Source organism: Mesocricetus auratus, unplaced genomic scaffold (genome assembly GCF_017639785.1).
Source record: "Mesocricetus auratus isolate SY011 unplaced genomic scaffold, BCM_Maur_2.0 Super-Scaffold_100037, whole genome shotgun sequence".
NCBI lineage: Eukaryota > Metazoa > Chordata > Mammalia > Rodentia > Cricetidae > Mesocricetus > Mesocricetus auratus.
In genome coordinates, this window is record NW_024429215.1 from 3,322,936 (window position 1) to 3,342,070 (window position 19,135).

At 38.6% G+C, this 19,135-nt stretch overlaps 1 protein-coding gene across 1 annotated transcript in view; it reads right to left on the reverse strand.

Moving 5' to 3' along the window:
- Positions 1–5,579: 5,579 nt before the first annotated feature.
- Positions 5,580–19,135, reverse strand: part of LOC121135338 (zinc finger protein 709-like) — a 159,872-nt gene continuing 146,316 nt past the window's right edge. Inside the window, exon 5 of the mRNA XM_040733905.1 lies at positions 5,580–7,700. Coding sequence (XP_040589839.1) covers positions 6,469–7,700 — 1,232 coding nt within the window. The 3' untranslated portion in view covers positions 5,580–6,468. The remainder of the gene's footprint in view (positions 7,701–19,135) is intronic.

A 19,135-nucleotide genomic window follows, 5' to 3' on the forward strand; every position in this document is an offset into this window, starting at 1 on the left:
CTTGCTTGCATGCATGCTCACAGCTCCACTGGGGAAGGTTTCACATTTTCAGTTCAATTTTGTGCAGGGAGATAGACATGTCTGAGTTCCTTTTAATGATTTAATTAGGCCATGCACCAGTTGAGACAGAGACTGACTGAGGCTTTCTTCTTTAGCACCCTAACCTTGGGAGTAGAGGAGGGTTGTCTGACTTGCTCCAAAACTGAGGTGATTTTTGGGAGGGGACACCACACAACTTTGATGACATTTTTTCCTATCTGGAGAGACAGGTGGGAAGTTCACCTGGTCATCTTTGAGACTCTTATCCAGAAAGTGTGACTCTTAACCAACCAGAGCGGTGGTTGGCTGCATGAATATACATCAATTTGCACTTACACAAGCACACGGTATAAATGGAAGCCAACTCTAGTGGGAGTTATTGTGGTAGGGAACAGAGAATGACTCCAGAAAGAATAAAAGACTTTCTGGCTGCTTAGCCACCTGCTGGGGACACAGTAACTTTCTCCTTGCTATATGTAACACCTCACCAATAGGACTGTTAATAACACCAAGGAAAAATGTATTATTCCTTCAAATTAGACACTTGAGCAATAGAAACTTTGGTTTACTAGGGGTTCCCTTTCCTGAATAAACTGATGTGTGTGTGTGTGTGTGTGTTTGTATGTGTGTAGTTGTCTTTCAATGGAAAGTTGGTCAGTAACTCAACAATGGTTATTCACTGGTGTGATGACTTTGCAACTGTACATTTACTGCTCTGGTCCTTTCTCTCAGTCTCTCCTCCTACTCCTCTCCCTCCTGCTTCTTGTTTACAGTTTTTCTGTGTGTAGCTAGCCCTGGAAATTAATCTGTAAACCAGTCTAACTCAGTGACACCTTGCCTCCAGATTGGTGAGTATAAAGGCATGTGTCTAAGTTCTCTGCATCAAACTGCATGTTTGTTACTCTCTTCCCTCCCTCCATCTCTTCCTTCCCTCTCATAATCTCTTTTTCTTTTGGTTTTCCAAGACAAGGTTTCTCTGTATAGCCTTGGCTGTCCTAGAGTTCACTCTATAATTCAGGCTGACCACAAACTCACAGAGATCTCCCTGACACAGTCTCACAGGTGCTGGCATTAAAAGGATATATCACCACTGCTCAATAATTTTACCTCTCAAATCTATGTATGTTTGTTTGCATGTATGTTTGTTTGCATGTATGTTTTTATGCATGTATATATGTCTGTAGGTATGTATTTATGTATGTGTCTATACTTATATATTATATCTGCCCACTCCCAGTAATCCAAATCTTCTGGCACCATACACAATGAAAAATAATTAAAGTTAAAATAATTAACCTATCATTAATGAAGAAAAACTGCAAAAGGCAATGAATAAACCTAAGGGAACCTGGCCTGGGTATGCAAGTAAGCTTCAGGTGTTGGTTGTGAAAGCTGAGCTAGTCTAGCCATGGGTGCATATTCAGAACAAAGCAAGTTTTGGAGGTTGTTGGGCCTTAGGCAGCATGAGAGGAATCCTGGATACTATTTGCAAAGTGAGCCTGTCTTCCTGTCCTTCTTTCTTTTGTTCTTTCCTCCTTCCCTTCTTTCTCTCTCCCCTTTTTTTTTAATAAATAAAATTAAAGGGACCTTAATGGCAAGCAGCTCCATTGCAGGAGCCACAAGCACACAGGATTGGGATGCCTCTTGTTCCCACCTCATGCTGCAGGAGTATACATGTGCCCACTCTCTCACCAGTGCACACCCACAAACGGGCCCAGGAAAAAATACTAAAGAATCAGGCCCAGAAAGGTAGAATTTCTAGATTTTCCAGGAAACACATGGTAAGATCTTGTGCCGGTTTCTGGTAAAGGGGTGCACGTGCATATAGAGCACACATGCATCAAACTATTTCATGAGATTTTTATTATTTTTGTTACTTTGGTTTTTGAGACAGCAGTTTCTTTGTAGCTTTGGACCCTGTCCTTGAGCTTGGTCTGTACACTAGACTGGTTTCAAACTTACAGAGATCCACCTGTGTCTGCCTCCCCAGTGCTGCTGGGATAGAAGGCCTGTGACACAAACACCAGGCATGTTCCTTTTTCTTTTCCTTGGTCTGTAAATCAACCTTTCTTTTCTCCTTTCTGTCTTCCTTGCTTCCATCTTGGAGTGGTCACTAGCCAAAGTGCATGCACACAAGAACACACACACACACACACACACACACACACACACACACACACACACACATGCGCACGCACTGCACACATGCATGCAAGCCCAGAGGCACATGAACAAAATTTGAAATTAAATTTAGTGTACAATAAATTAACAGAAAAAGAAATTTAAAGCAGGTAGATAAAAACCTTCCCCCAGTCACAGACTTTGGATCTTGCATATTTAGTTTGCTGTACACATTGTCACCTCTAAATAGGCAAGAACAGTTTCTTTGTCCATTGGATAAACTTGCCACGATGTCGGGGAAGTCCTGTGCATTTGTCAATAAAGTACTGTCTGGTCAATGGGGAATCTAGATAGGTGGGGCTAGAAGTCCAGGAGGATTCTGGGAAAGAGAAACACAAGAGTTCGAGATGTAACGCCATTGGGGTAGGAAGCCCGGAATCCTCTCCAGTAAGAGACATACTTAGATTAACAATTATGGGGTAATTACTTAAAGCAGAGCTAGTCAGTAAGAGACAAGCAAGGCCAACTGCTTCATAATTAATACAGTGTCTTGTGTGTTATTTGGGGACTACAATGTGGCAGAGCCCAGGCGACTGGTGGTTGATAAACCAAAGCAGCTAGCAAGAAAAAGCTTCTCTTAACAGAATGGTTGTCAGAAGCGGGATTGAATTTCCACGCAAAACAACAAAAGCTTTAAAGGAATTTTAGAAACAGAGGAATGGAGAGCAGCACAGATTTTTGGTAGCAGCATTTATCTCAGGTGTGCTCTGTTTTGCTAGGCACAAGCTGAGATTCACGCGGCTCGCTTACTGGAATCTTCCTGACTCGGCATAAAAAGAAAAAAAACCCAAAAAACAAAAAAACCACCAAGGTTGTTTTAACAGACTCTGCTAATGATTGAAAAGTGTGTACGTACAGCTGGAAGTGGCAGTTTTTGCTGGATGTCAGCATGGACTGAGGCGGTAAGATGGAATCATCCTTCCACCCACCATCTTGAAACGGCAGTTTAAACAGCCGCGGTTTTACAGATAAGACACGTGGCCAGAAAAACATAATGATTTCCAGTAAAGTCAGACTTGGATAAAGAAAAACCTCTAAAGGTTTACAGTATGTTTAAAAATATACGTGAGATTGCGAGAGAAAATGAAACGGCAAAGTGGTAAATAGAAAAGCCTGGCGTTGTGGTGGCGCACGCCGGTTGGATTTACTTCAGAGGCAGAGGCAGGCAGATTTCCAAAGAGAAACCCTGTCTCAGAGAAAACTAAATAAAAGTAAAATAAATAAAGTAATAATAGATAAATAAATAAGCCACGTAAAGATGGAATATACACAGAGAGTCTGGATATTGTATGCTATTGTGTTTTTCAGTTTTATAATTGCTCAGGAAGGAACAGCTGCTAAAGTACACTTGATTATAAATGCTGCTAAATTAATTCAACTTACATCTTTTGAAAATGCCTTGACCTCAAAATTTAAGTATAAGGATATGTTACTCAGAAAAGGAGTTTTAATTTATGTTTCCACAGAGCATAAAAAGCTGAGGATTCCTTCCAGGCTTCTGTGGTTCGATGAACCAAGACCTCCGGAAGCAGTGGATCAGATGTTCCAACAATTGAGACAGCTAAGATGATGGAGCTTTACTGACCCCGAAAATATGGACTTATACAGGTTTCTGAGTTTTGTCATGATCCCCATGGTATGAACAGCGCCCCCTTCCAGCATGAAGCAGTTTGGAATGAGCGACGTCCTAATTCCCATCCTGTTTATAAATATTTGTTTTCATTTAAATGGGGTTGTTTATAATTGGCTAATGATCACAGCCGATCTCTTGTTAATGGCAAAAGGGGGAATTATGGTATGGGTATTGTTTTTCATTTATTGATACCAATTCAAGGTCAATTTTGTGATGCTTATATTTCTCCTCTTGATTAAGTATTGTGCTTATACTGATCTTTTAAAACATAATGCATAGTTGAATATAGGCTATAGATATTTACTTATGATAGTCAGAACTTAGGTAAGTTAGGTTTTCTAGATATATAGAGATGTATTTGAGACAGATAGTCTTCAAACCTCTCAAAGACGTTCAGAAAATGGCATTTAAAATGGTTTAGGGTTTTTCTTGACAATGAGAAATGTCTGCTCCTGGCAGCACCAATTACATCTGAGAGGAAGATGGGCATCAAAGAAACTTGTTACGGAGTTTGCTTACAACTGGGCAAGATTAACCATTTGGGCAAGAAACTGCTCTTGCCTAGACAGTTTGACTTTTGTTATATAATCTGGACATGCAGGACCCACAGGAAAATGACTGCTGAACTCAGTGTTACAGAGTTCCTGCTTCATGGAAGGGTCTATGGGACTTTCTACCAGGACTCAGAAAAATGACTGACAGACTGCTGATGCAGATGGACAGTTTGAAATTTCCTGCTTTGCTGAGAAATCTTCTGGACACATTGTGGCCTATGGGCTGAAGATGGATGCCCCAATATTACAGAGGAACTCCAGGTGACTGTCCAGTCAGTAAGATGTCTCTGTCAATCCTAGTGTTTATATATTATCCTTCTGTGGTCTTTGATGGAGTTGAAGACAGATAGTTATGATTATAGTTTTCCTTAGTTATGATAAAAGATAAGCTACATATAGAACTTTAGACTCACAAGGATGGGATGGATGATATTTTCTTTAAATCATGCTAAATGTTGATAGACAAAATATTGTAACTGTATTCTAGCTTGATAACTGTTCTGTTATATATGATTTGACTATGTTAAAGTTAAGACCTTTCTTTTTGTTTAAACAGAAAAGAGGAGATGTTGGGGAAGTCCTGTGCATTTGTCAATAAAGTACTGTCTGGCCAATGGGGAATCTAGATAGGTGGGGCTAGGAGTCCAGGAGGATTCTGGGAAGGAGAAACACAAGAGTTTGAGATGTAACGCCATTGGGGTAGGAAGCCCAGAAACCTCTCCGGTAAGAGACATAATTAGATTAACAATTATGGGGTAATTACTTAAAGCAGAGCTAGCCAGTAAGAGACAAGCAAGGCCAACAGCTTCATAATTAATACAGTGTCTTGTGTGTTATTTGGGGACTACTATGTGGCAGAGCCCAGGAGACTGGCGGGTGATAAACCAAAGCGGCTAACAAGAAAAGTCTTCTCTTAACACCACACTGAAAGCCAATCTCACAAGGAATGTCCTCAGTGTCTATCATCTCTGAAGTAAATTGATGCTGCCAGGAGCAGATGTCTCATTTTCATGAAAATCCCCCAGTTTACAAACACTTTTAAATACAATATTATGAAGGTCTTTGAAAGCTTTCAAGACCATCTATCTACAATATATATCTATATTATCTCATAAATATACCTAATATGTTTATAAATTGGATTGTCATAAAAGACTAAACAGTAACATATGTTTTCAGATTATCATAAGTATTTAATAGTAGTAGCTTTCAAAAACTAAACTTTGCCTCACATTGTTAAATGAACTGCCTAGGTATAATACACTAAACAAGAGCAGAAACATATACACAATGCTGTGACAAAAATTACCATGGATTGGTATCTATAAACAAAAATTCTTTAAACAGAGTAGAAATATATACACAATGTATTGTAACACAATGACCTTACTTTTGATCAGTACACAAAAATCATTTAAACAAGAGCAAAATCAGACATACAGCATAACAAAATGACTTTAACTTCATATCAATATACCAAAACCAATGACAAGACAGATATGTGAGTTTAATAATTGTTTTGGCTACAAGTCCCAAGATCACACAGTAGTTATAAAGCCATCATTTCTTGTGAAAACCAAGCAGAGTGAAGGGCTATGTATGAATGATTTAAATCAATACAAAGATTGTATTTGGTTTTACAGTCTTATCAATAAAAGTAGCCATTTCTTGCTGCAAATACTTCTAGTACTTATTCCTTTCTGTAACAAACTTGGGATTTACTTCACACAGTTCAATGCAATCTGATCATTTACTAGGTACAACTTCTCCCATGTGTTTGGGGTTTACTAATTACATTCCTTAGCTATGTGTGAAACCTGTTCTCCATTACTAGGTCCTAGTTAGCTGATTACATCCCTTAGATGCCTGTCTCCTACTATCAGGTTCTTTCCCCAATGTTATGCAACTGGAGAGTCAGTGTTTAGGACCCCATCAAAGGCATTCCATCTAAGACTTTCCCAGGTATTAAAGACATAGAATTACTGCAAAGGCATTAACAGTTTCATTTCACACAAAAACTTTTACTCATGTATAAAGTAAAAACTAGCATTCTGACTACACTTATACAGTTTCTCTACAGAATGATTTTTGAAAATGATTGTGAAGACTCCTGATACATACAAAGGCTTTACCACACTGTTTACATTCATAGGGTTTCACTCCAGTATGTGTCCTTTCATGCACTTGTAGATTACTGTGGCTTGCAAAGGCTTTACCACACTGTTTACATTCATAGGGTTTCACTCCAGTATGTGTCCTTTCATGCACTTGTAGATTACTGTGGCATCCAAAAGCTTTGCCACATTGCTTACATTCATAGGGTTTCACTCCAGCATGTGTCCTTTCATGCTGCTGCAGAGCACTATGGTATGCAAAGGCTTTACCACACTGTTTACATTCATAGGGTTTCATTCCAGTATGTGTCCTTTCATGCACATGTAGATTACTGTGGCGTGTAAAAGCTTTACCACATTGTTTACATTCATAGGGTTTCATTCCAGTATGTGTCCTTTCATGCACATGTAGATGACTGTGGCATGTAAAAGCTTTACCACATTGCTTACATTCATAGGGTTTCACTCCAGTGTGTGTCCTTTCATGCACTTGTAGATTACTGTGGCTTGCAAAGGCTTTACCACATTGTTTACATTCATAGGGTTTCACTCCAGTATGTGTCCTTTCATGCTGCTGCAGAACACCACGGTATGCAAAGGCTTTACCACACTGTTTACACTCATAGGGTTTCACTCCAGTATGTGTCCTTTCATGCACTTTTAGATGACTGAGGCATCCAAAAGCTTTACCACATTGTTTACATTCATAGGGTTTCACTCCAGTATGTGTCGTTTCATGCTGCTGCAGAACACCACGGTATGCAAAGGCTTTACCACACTGTTTACACTCATAGGGTTTCACTCCAGTATGTGTTCTTTCATGCACATGTAGATTACTGAGGCTTACAAAGGCTTTACCACATTGTTTACATTCATAGGGTTTCACTCCAGTATGTGTCCTTTCATGCACTTGTAGATGACTCTTGCATCCAAAAGCTTTACCACATTGCTTACATTCACAGGGTTTCACTCCAGCATGTGTCCTTTCATGCTGCTGCAGAACACCACGGTATGCAAAGGCTTTACCACACTGTTTACATTCATAGGGTTTCTCTCCAGTATGTGTCCTTTTATGCGTATTTAGATTACCTTGTTGTGCAAAGGATTTACCACACACATCACATGCATAGGGCTTCACTCCAGTATGTATCCTTTCGTGAACTTTTAGATAACTGTGATCTGCAAAGGTTTTGCCACACTGATTACATTTACAGGCTTTCTCTCCGGCATGAATTCTTGTATGCCTTTGAAGATGCATGTAATCTGCAACGGCTTTAATACTTTCAGTATATCCAGAATGTTTCTCTACAGTTTGACTTCTTTCAGCCCTGCAAGGATGATTGGCATTTAATAGTGTTACCACATTCAATATATTGTTAAATCTACTTATCTTTGTGACTTAATTTTATAGTTTGGTCTGATTGTGAAAAGGAATCAGATCTCATGGTACTATCATTGTGTTTACACTCATGTTATTCCCCTTCATTAAGGGTTGTTTTGCATCTTGGAGATACCTGTGGTGGTAAGATCCTTTATTACATGCTCTCACTAACAGAATTATTTTTCTATGAGATTCTTCTCATATTTAAAGAGAACTGGAAAAACAGAGAGCTTTACAACTGCTATTGCATTCATAAGTTTTCCTATACTGCAAGTCATACTATATTTGCTAAGTGAACAAGGACAAACAGAATTGTTTACAGTCCTAGTACTCACAGGGCTTTCTGCAGTAGGAAGTTATGAATTAACAATGAAGCTGGAAAACCCATTACTTCTACACTTGAATCAAATTAAATAAATATACTCAATGTGGGGACTGAGGCATATCTTCTTATTGTTCTGAGAGGGACAAGTTACATTTTCCCATAACCCTGTACTCATAGAAGCTTGTATCCAGAGTAACATATGATATGCTTAGTAAAGGAAGAATAAATAAATGTTTTCCATATTGAATTTACAATTTGAATTTCTTTTCCTCATAGATTTGTTGTGTAGGTATTAAGGTTTCCCCAGAACTGCCACTTGTCTTTTAATTCTAACTGCCCCCTCATTAATGTGGTACAGTCACAAAAATTACATGAGTAAGACTAGCTATACTATGACTATTTGCTTATTAGATTGTTTTGGAGATTTACTAATCACCTCTTCAATATGTAAATTTGTAATGTGAGTAGTATAAAATAAAGGGATTAAGCCGGGCGTTGGTGGCACACGCCTTTAATCCCAGCACTCGGGAGGCAGAGGCAGGCAGATCTCTGTGTGTTTGAGGCCAGCCTGGTCTACAGAGTTAGTTCCAGGACAACATCCAAAACAATACAGAGAAACCCTGTCTCAAAAAACCAAATAAAACAAAACAAAAAAAAAACAAAAAAAAGGAATTAAAAGATCTACCTCATAGCCCTCTGTTGTTATGATTAACTTGATCATATCTGTTTAAGGCATTGTTTCCTTTTCTTCTTTCTTAAAAGGATTCCATGAAAGCACAATTTACTTACCTGAAATTGAGGTATATGCTTATGAAATTTAATAATCACTAATATACTTTAAGCTGATGTTTTGTTTAAAACTTCCTGGATGCATTACATTATCTTCCAGGGCACATTTGTGCCAACTAGCATGTGAAAATTACCTTTCATATATTCCAGTATTTTGATAGTATTCTTCAATATGTTTGTCCTCCCAATAGTATCCTAAAGTGTAGTACAGGAAAATATATGTTATGTTATTGAAAATTGTTCAAATTTAAGATACCATCTCCAGTCAACCTTAGATCCATGCCCAATTTATTCCCCCCATTCTTCTTTCTTAACCAAGTTTCAGAAGAGCATCAACAACTAAGAAATGGTTGCCCCTTATTTAAAACATGAAGGAAAATTCAGTCTTACCTATAGTGTTGAGGTTCTTGTAGGTCTCCAGCATCACATCTTTGTAGAGATTCTTCTGAGAAGGATCCAATAAAGTCCATTCTTCCCAAGTGAACTCGATATGCACATCATCATAGGTCACTACATTCTAAAATATCCCATACATGTGTACAAGAGAAAACATGACACAAACAACATTGTAAATGTATACTTCTTTAACAGTACTTTCATATAATTCTGGTGTTCCCCACGTTTACTTGATTACACAAACACTATAATGTAATCACCAAGTCACTTTAAAGGAAACTGAATAATAGATTCTTCTGTCATTTCTGTACACTTTGAATTGAATATAACCTTAACAAGCATAGAGAGACAAGTAAATGTAACAACAGTACAGAATACAGATGAGACAAATTGTATAAGAAATTACTGTCAGAGAATAGCTGGCAGGCTGAGCTAATAAATAGGAAGAAATACATGGGAGGAAAAAAAGGAAGGAGGAGCAAGACAAGGAAAGGACAACATGGAACAGATATCAGATGCACATCAGAGTAAGTAGTAAAGAGAAGTAAAGGTTAGAGCAAGATAAAAGTCCAGAGCAGAAAAAGTAGATGGGATAATTTAATTTAATAAAAAAAAACCAAGCTATGGCTGGGAAAAATAGCCCACCGTGAGTGATTTCTTTGAGAGCTGGGTGGCAGGCTCCCAAAAGAGGAAAGGGTTAAAAATCAAACCACAACCTCACAGCTTCATGAAATGCACTCTCACAGCCTCCTCACTGGGTTTCTGACTCTGCAAACAGAGGAGCATGGCTCAATGTAGCTATAAACTAAATATTCATTATCTTAAATTTTGAAACCCTGTCTCTAAAAGCAAACAAACAAAAAACAACAAATTAGGAATAATCAACTGCTAAATCTTAATGACTGTCAAACATGGCTAGGAGACATTTTCTTGTCTGTGGTCCTCTATTGGGTTATAGAGTGAGGAACCATGTAATTTGGTGAAATCTTAGACAATGAAAATTAATTAAATAGTATCAGGAAATTATAAGCTGAAGCCAAGAAAGAATTGGCTTTGGTGTACAAAAGAAGTTGCAGTATGCATAAGTAAATCATTTGGGTCCAAAGCATGATTGCATTTTGGTCATGATAACCTCTAAGCATTCTACTAAGTAATACTTATGTAGACCGCAGATATTATTTTAGAATGGATCTTATTAACACATAAACAGAGGAAAAAATAAAAACTTATGTGAAAAAGTCTGAACACATTCGAAGAAGTAAAATTGTGACCTCATCAAGTAACAGGAATAGACACAGCATAAATGGTAGTCCCTTTTATTAGTGATGAAACTTATAAAATATGGACAGAGAGTGAATCTTGGAGAGGAGATGTGGGAGAGAGAAACAACAAATACCCCCAAAGAAAGAGCATTCAATTAATAGAGAACTAACTGGATCCTTCCTCACATTTCATGGGGAACATCCATATTTGGAGTCCCTACATTCTATACAGATGCAAATGAATCAGGAAAGCAGGATATAAATCAGAAAATTTAAACCCTTCTGATTCTGCTCGAAAGTCAGAATTATGTGCTATTCTTATGGTATTAATGGATTTTACTGAACATCTCAACAGTTACTGATTCATAATATGCAGAAAGAGATGTTTTGCATATTGAAACTGCTGAATATATATCAGATGTTACAGAGTTGACTCTATTGTTTCTTGACTTACTAGACAGAATCAGGAATGGTTATCATTCAGGTCTGCCAGGCAATCTAGCACAAGGTAACAATGAAATTGATTCAGTAAATGTGTTGGAGGCCTCTAAATTTAATTTACATATATCATTGCAATACCAAATTTTTGAAAACAAGACTTTTCCATCACTTGGAAAGATGCCAAGGACATTATAATGAAATGCCATACTTGTTTATAAAACCAAACACTACTACCTGCAGGAAGGTACCCAAAGGATATTCAAAGGAACAAAATTTAGCAGATGGATATGTTTCATTTTTTGATATTTGTAAAATAAAAATATGTATACCATACTAGTGATACCTATTCAGGTTTTCAAAGTGCTACTGCTTTAAGTTCTTAAAAGGTTGATTCTATAATCACACATTTGTAGGAAAACCTAGACCCAATGAAGATAACTACACTCACAAAGACACAGGCAACAGATAATCCCGGTTTACTATTCACCAAAAGAAAAAGGGAGGAGAACCTACACACAATAACTCTCTTAAAATAAATCAAGCACAAACTAGAATCATCAATCAATGGTCATTAATATCCCTCAATGCCAATGATCTCAACTTCCCTATAAAAAGACACAGATCATCAGAATTGATATGAAGACAGAACTCATCCTTCTGCTGCATACAAGACACATATCTCATTGTCACAGACAGACCTGCCTGAGAGTAAAGGGTTGGAAAAGATTTTCCAATCAAACAGGTCTAAGAAACAAACATGTGTAGCAATACTAATATCTAACAAACTAGACTTCAAATTAAAATCAATCAAAAGAGACTAAGAAGGACATTTCATGTTCACCAAAGGAAATATCCATCAAGATGAAGTCTCAAGTTTTAACATCTATGCCCCAAATACGAAGGCACCGACATTCGTGAAATAAACATTACTAAAGATCAAATCGCACATAAAATCTCACACACTAGTAGTAGGAAACTTCAACACTTCACTCTTACCACTAGACAGGAACTTCAGACAGAAACTAAACAAAGAAACAAAAGATCTAGTAGAAGTTATGACCCAATTAGATTTACCAGATATCTATAGAACATTCCACGCAAACAGAAAGGCATATACCTTCTTCTTGGCGCCACATTGAACCTTCTCTATAATTCAACACATAATAGGAAAAATAGCAAACCTCCACAGTTAAAAATATTGGAATAACCCACTGTATCTTACCAGACCACCATGCATTAAAATTAGAATTCAACAATAACACAAATCCCAGAAACCCTACAAACCAATGGAAATTGAACAATGCACAATTGCACCATCCCTGGGTATATGAAGGAATAAAAGACTTCCTGGAATTCAATGAGAATGAAAACACAACATATGGGACACTCTGAAAGCAGAGCTGAGGGGAAAGTTCATACCACTAAGTGCCCACATGAATAAACTGGAGAATAGCTACACTAGAGAATTAATAGAACAGTTGAATGCTCTAGAGGAAAAAAGGAGCAAACTCACCCAGAAGGAGCAGAGGCCAGGAAATAATCAAATTGAGGGCTGAAATCAGTAAAATAGAAACCAGGAAAGCAGTGCAAATAATCAATGAAACAAACAGTTGGTTTTGAGAAAATCAAAATAGACAAACCTCTGTCCAAACTAACCAAAAGACAGAGAGAGAGAGAGAGAGCATGCTAATTAACAAAAGCAGAAATGAAAAAGGGGACATAACAACAGACAATGAGCAAATCCAGAGAATCATCAGGGAATACATTGAAAATCTGTACTCCACAAAATTAGAAAATTTAAAGGAAATGGACAATTTCCTAGATAGATATAACTTGACAAAACTAAATCAAGAACAGATAAACAATCTAAACTGATCTATAACCCTTAATCAAATAGAAGCAGTCAACAAAATTCTCTCAACCAAAAAAAAAGCCCAGGCCCAGATGGCTCCAGCACAGAATTCTACCAGAAATTCAAAGAAGAGCTATTTCCAATACTCTTCAAAATATTTCACACAAAAGAAGTGAGAGGCTAACTGCCAAACTCTTATTATGAGACCAATTTCCCTCATGAACATCGATGCAAAAATACTCAACATATCACTTGCAAATCAGACTCATGAACATATCAAAAAAACCATCCACCATGATCATGTAGGCTTCATCCCAGGAATGCAGGGATGGTTCAACATTAGAACATCTAATAATGTAATCCACCATATAAACAAACGGCAAAAGAAAAACCACATGATCATCTCACTAGATGCTGAAAAATCCTTTGACAAAACCCAACACCCCTTCATGATAAAGGTCCTAGAGCGATCAGGGAAAACAGGAACATACCTGAACATAATAAAGTAATATACAGTAAACCAACAGCTAACATCAAACTAAATAGAGAGAAACCCAATGCAATCCCTCTAAAGTCAGGAAAAGGATAAGGCTGTCCACTGTCTCCATATCTCTTCAATATTGTACTTGAAGTTCTAGCTGGAGCAATAAGACAACAAAAGGAGATTAAGGGAATGCAAATAGGAAAAGAAGTCAAGCTTTCTCTATTTGCAGATGATATGATAGTTTACATAAGTGACCCAGGAAACTCCTAGAGCTGAGAAACACCTTCAGCAAAGTGGCAGGACACAAGATAACTCAAAAAGAAACTTCAGCCGGGTGTTGGTGGCACATGCTTTAAGCCCAGCACTAGGTAGGCAGTTTTCTGTGAGTTTTAGGCCAGCCTGGTCTACAAAGCAAGTTCCAGGACAGCCTCCAAAGCCACAGAGAAACTCTGTATCGAAACACCCCCCCCAAAAAAAGAGAAACCTCACCCATTACAATAGCCATAAACAGCCTCGAATAACTGGCGATAATGTTAACCACAGCAGTGAAGGACATGTATATCAAGAACTTTGAGTCTAGCCGGGCATTGGTGGCACACGCCTTTAATCCCAGCACTCGGGAGGCAGAGGCAGGCGGATCTCTGTGAGTTCGAGACCAGCCTGGACTACCAAGCAAGTTCCAGGACAGCCTCCAAAGCCACAGAGAAACCCTGTCTCGAAAAACAAAAAGAAAAGAAAACAAAATAAAACAAAAAAAGAACTTTGAGTCTTTAAAGAAAGAAATAAAAGAGGATACCAGAAAATGGAATGATCTCCCATGCTCTTTGACTGGTGGGATCAACATAATAAAAATGGCAATCTTGCCAAAAGCAGAATAGAGATTCAATGTAATCCCTATCTAAATTCCAGCACAATTCTTCACAGACCTGGAAAGAACAATAATCAATTTTATATGGAAAAACAAAATGCCCAGGATAGACAAAACAACCCTATACAATAAAAGAACTTCAGGAGGCATCACGATACTTGACTTCAAGGTCTAGTGTAGAGCTATAGTCCTGAAATCAGCTTGGTATTGGCACAAAAATGAACCAAATTGAAAACCCTAATTTTAAACTACACACCTATGAACACTTGATTAATGACAAAGAAGCTAAAACTATACAATGGAAATAAGAAAGCATCTTCAACACATGAGCTGGCATAAATGTGTATTGGCATGCAGAAGACAGCAGATAGAACCATGTCTATCACCTTGCACAAAACTTAAGTGCAAATGGATCAAAGACCTCCACATAAATCCAACCACAGTGAAACTCTTAGAAGAGAAAATGGGAGACACCCCTCAATGAGTTCGTTCAGGAGACTACTTCCTGAACATAACACCAGTGGCACAGACACTGAGATCGATAATTAACAAATAGGACCTCCTGAAACTCTGAAGCTTCTGTAAGGCAAAGGATATAGTCAACAACATGAAAAGGCAGTCCAAAGAATGGGAAACGCTATTCACTATCCCCACATCAGACAGAGGGCTGATCTCCAAACTATACAAAGGACTCAAGAAGCAAGTCTCCAAAACACCAAAGGATCCAATTAAAATGTGGGGTACAGAATAGAGAATTCTAAATAGAGGAGGCTAAAATGACCAAGAGACACTTAGGAAAGTGCCCAACATCTTTAGCCATCAGGGAAATGCAAATCAAAACAACATTGAGATACCATTTTACTCCTGTCAGATTGGCTAAAATCAAACACACCAAAGACAACTTATGCTGGAGAGGATGTGGAGACAGGAGAACTCTCCTACACTGCTCGTGGGAGTCCCAACTTGTACACCCACTTTGGAAATCAGTGCAGAGATTCCTCAGGAAAATGGGAATCAGTCTACCACAAGACCCAGCAATACCACTCTTAGGCATATATCCAAAACATGCAAATTCACACTATAAGGACATCTTATCCACTATGTTCATAGCAGCATTATATGTAATAGCCAGAACCTGGAAGCAAACTAGATGGCCCTCAACTGAAGAGTGGATAGAGAAAATGTGGTTCATTTACACAATGGAGTACTACTCTGCAGAAAAAAAAAAAACAAAACAATGGAATCTTGAGATTCCCAGGTAAATGGATGGCACAAGGAGAAACCATCCTGAGTGAGGTAACCCAGATACAAAAAGACAAATATGGTATGTACTCACTCATATATGGATTGTAGACATGGATTAGGATAGTGCCAGTCTAAACTTCCAATGCAGACACTGTGGGAAACAGGAAAGTACCTAACAGAGATATGCATGGTACCCCAGAGAAGAGGAATGAGGCAAGATCTTCTGAACAGATTGGGAACAGATTGGGTGGTGGGGAGTGGGAGCTGGGAAGAAGAGAGGAGAAAAGGAAGACAGAATAGGTCATGGGGGAACAGCAAGGTTGAGTGTGGAATAGAATAGGGGAAGAGGGAGTCATAGTTTAGAAGACAGATGTGGCACCAGTGAGACCTCTAATGATCTTAAGGGATGACACCAACTGGCAAGATAAGCAAAAGTGTAGACGACCACCTTAAATGCCCATTCCTGATAATGAACTTGATGTCTACCTCATATGCCATGCTAGTACCTTCATCCAGTGACTGATAGGAAGCAGAGGCAAACACCCACAGTTAGACACTGAACTGAACCCATGGAACCCAGTGACAAAGAGAGATGAGATGAGCCATGATCAAATTGGCAAATGGGCTGGCAAAACCAGCAGAGACAGATGATCTGAACAAGGGGGATCTCTTGGAACCAGACTGGCAGCTGGGAGGCCAGCATGGGACTGATCCAGACCTCGTGAGTGTGAGAGTCAGTGAGGAGGCCTGGGCAACCTATGGGGCCCTGGGCAGTAGATCAGTGTTTATCCCAGGCCTACAAACAGACTTCATGCATGCATGGCAGACGGAGGTATGTTCTCTCAGCCTAGACTGTTCTGGGAGTGCCTGGAACCTGCCCTGAGTGAAATGACAGACTCTGGAATATCCCCTGTGTGGATTTAAGTGGGGATGGGGTGGGAGTCTGGGGGAATGGTGGTGGGGTGCAGGAGGTGGGGAGGGAGAGGGAACTGGGATTGACATGTGGATTGAGGTATTTAAAATTAAATTAATAAAAATTTATTTTTTCATCTTTCATGCTTTCAGAATGAGTATAACATGGGTTAGCCCAAGTTTGGGTTTTAAGTTTTCATGGATGCAACCACAATTACACCAGAGTAAAAGGAAGGTCCATATGAAGTTGCTTCTTCAGCTAAGGAATCAAGTTGCCTATTCCTCCTTTGAATTGAAGGCTTAGATAGATGCAGTCTTACCGTTTGGGTATCTTCCTAGGTTTCAAATGTTGAGAGAGACCTTTTCTTCAATGGCGCTAAACATCTTGAAATTTCCTGCCTCTGCTTCACCACAGGATGGCCATTTGAATCTACGTAGTGTTGTTTTCCTCTACAAAACTGTTTATTTCTTTCTGTCTCACTTGCTTCTTTATAATCAGTAATAAACACCCAGCAATATAAATAATTTGTTCATGAAATCAGCCCATTAACTTTTAATTCTGTCTCACTCAAATTCTCAGGGAATGGAGAAAAAAAAGTCATTTGGGAAAAATAGTATGCAAATGACCTCTAGCTAAACTTTTCATTGAGTCTATTTACCAATGAAATCCTGTGACCTCAAGCTTCACTGTCTGCATTTCTTTCAACACTCCCATATTCCTAGTCCTACAAGAACAGTCAATTAAGCACTTGAGCAGCTTTGTATGATTTTTGCCATCTAAAGTAGCAATATCTTCCACATTCCTCCAAAAGACAACATTCTCACATTCTACCCAGCAACCTGACTACTTTTTGGTGTACCGCATTTTGATAAAACTCTTGTTTCTTGCTGTGATTAAATTCTCTGATCAAAAACATCTCCATTTATGTGGGTGATATCCCCAGATCACAACCCATAATTGTGGGATCTTAGAATAGAAACCCAAGCAAGAAACTGAAGGCCAAAACCACAGGGAAACTTTTGTAAGGCTTTCTGTCTTGCTTGATAGCTGTCTTTGCACAGCTAGCTCTGTTTTCCATACCACGCCCACTTACTTAGTGTTTTGCAAACAGAGTGGCAGTGCAGTCCCACATCAATCACAACCAAGACAATTACCCATAAACAAAGAAACTAGTGATTCTGATCTGGGCAAGCCTCAATTGATGTTCCCTCAGATGATTCTAGTCTACATTATATTGACAACTGAAGCTAATAAAGACAGACACAATAATATAGGAGAAGATTTTAAAAACACAAAAAGAATATATTAGTCATATCAATTACTTTTGTAGAAAAAATACCCAAACATGAACTTAGCATGGAAAATGCAGATATATCAAGAATTGAGAAGAAGCAAGTCTCTAAGATCAAGAAGAGAGAATGAAAGCTATCTCTCAACAGACACTTCCAAAATAAAGTTAGGGAACTTATAGTGCTATAGTAAATTTTCTGAAAAAAAAAGGTGTTGATCAACCATTTTCTACAGAAACAACAATAACTTTAAATGATAATACAATGAACAACATAGATGGCACCACTGAGCAGACAAGACAAAAAGACATACCTATAAACATATATTATGGTCCCTTAGACACAAATAACAAGATTCTAATGGAAACCATAGGACATCACTGGCCAGCACTCATCCTGTGCACTCCAGTTCTGTCCTTTGCCAATAGTAGAAAACCGGGTGGGCATGGAGAGCTCTACTGCCAAAACTGGAGAGATTCACTTGAGGATATCTGAAGATTAACTTTGTAGAGCATAGTTTTGACTACTAAAGGATGTCATTCTCAACCAGGCATTGGTGGTGCTCGCCTTTAATCCCAGCTCTCAGGAGGCAGAGGCAGGTGGATCCATGAGTTCGAGGCCATTCTGGTCTACAGAGCGAGTTCCAGGACAGCCTCCAAAAAAACAGTACAGAGAAACCCTGCCTCAGAAAAACAAAAACAAAAAGTAAATAAATAAAACAAAAAATGGATCTCATTCTCTTGATAAAGAAAAGCTTGAGCCAGGCGGTGGTGGAGCACGCCTTTAATCCCAGCACTCGGGAGGCAGAGGCAAGTGGATCTCTGTGAGTTCGAGGCCAGGACTGGACCGACAGCCTCCAAAAAACAATATAGAGAAACCCTGTCTCGGAAAACCAAAAAAAAAAAAAAGGTTGTCTGATAGTATCATTCAGGCACCTTTTCCTATGACTAATGATTGACAGTCTGAATCAGACTGAAAAAATTAAAACTTTTCCAAACCAACTGGGCGTTGGTGACACACGCCTTTAATCCCAGCACTTGGGACGAGGAGGCAGGCAGATTTCTCTGAGTTTGAGGCCAGCCTGTTCTGCAAAGTGAGTTCCAGGACAGCCTCCAAAGCCACAGAGAAAGCCTGTGTCGAAAAAAAAAAAAAAACTTTTCCAAACCAAATGCAAGATAACCGATTCTATGAATATCATGGTACACCTAAAGCAACTTGTTCTACTCTAATTGCTTTATAAGTCATAAGCACTTTTGAAAATATTCTTGTTGCAATTGCTCCCAAGAACATTGATGATTTTAAACTACCACCTGTGTTTTTTGTTGCTGTTGTTTTATTTTCTTTTTGTCAATGTCAGGCTCTTAGGGAA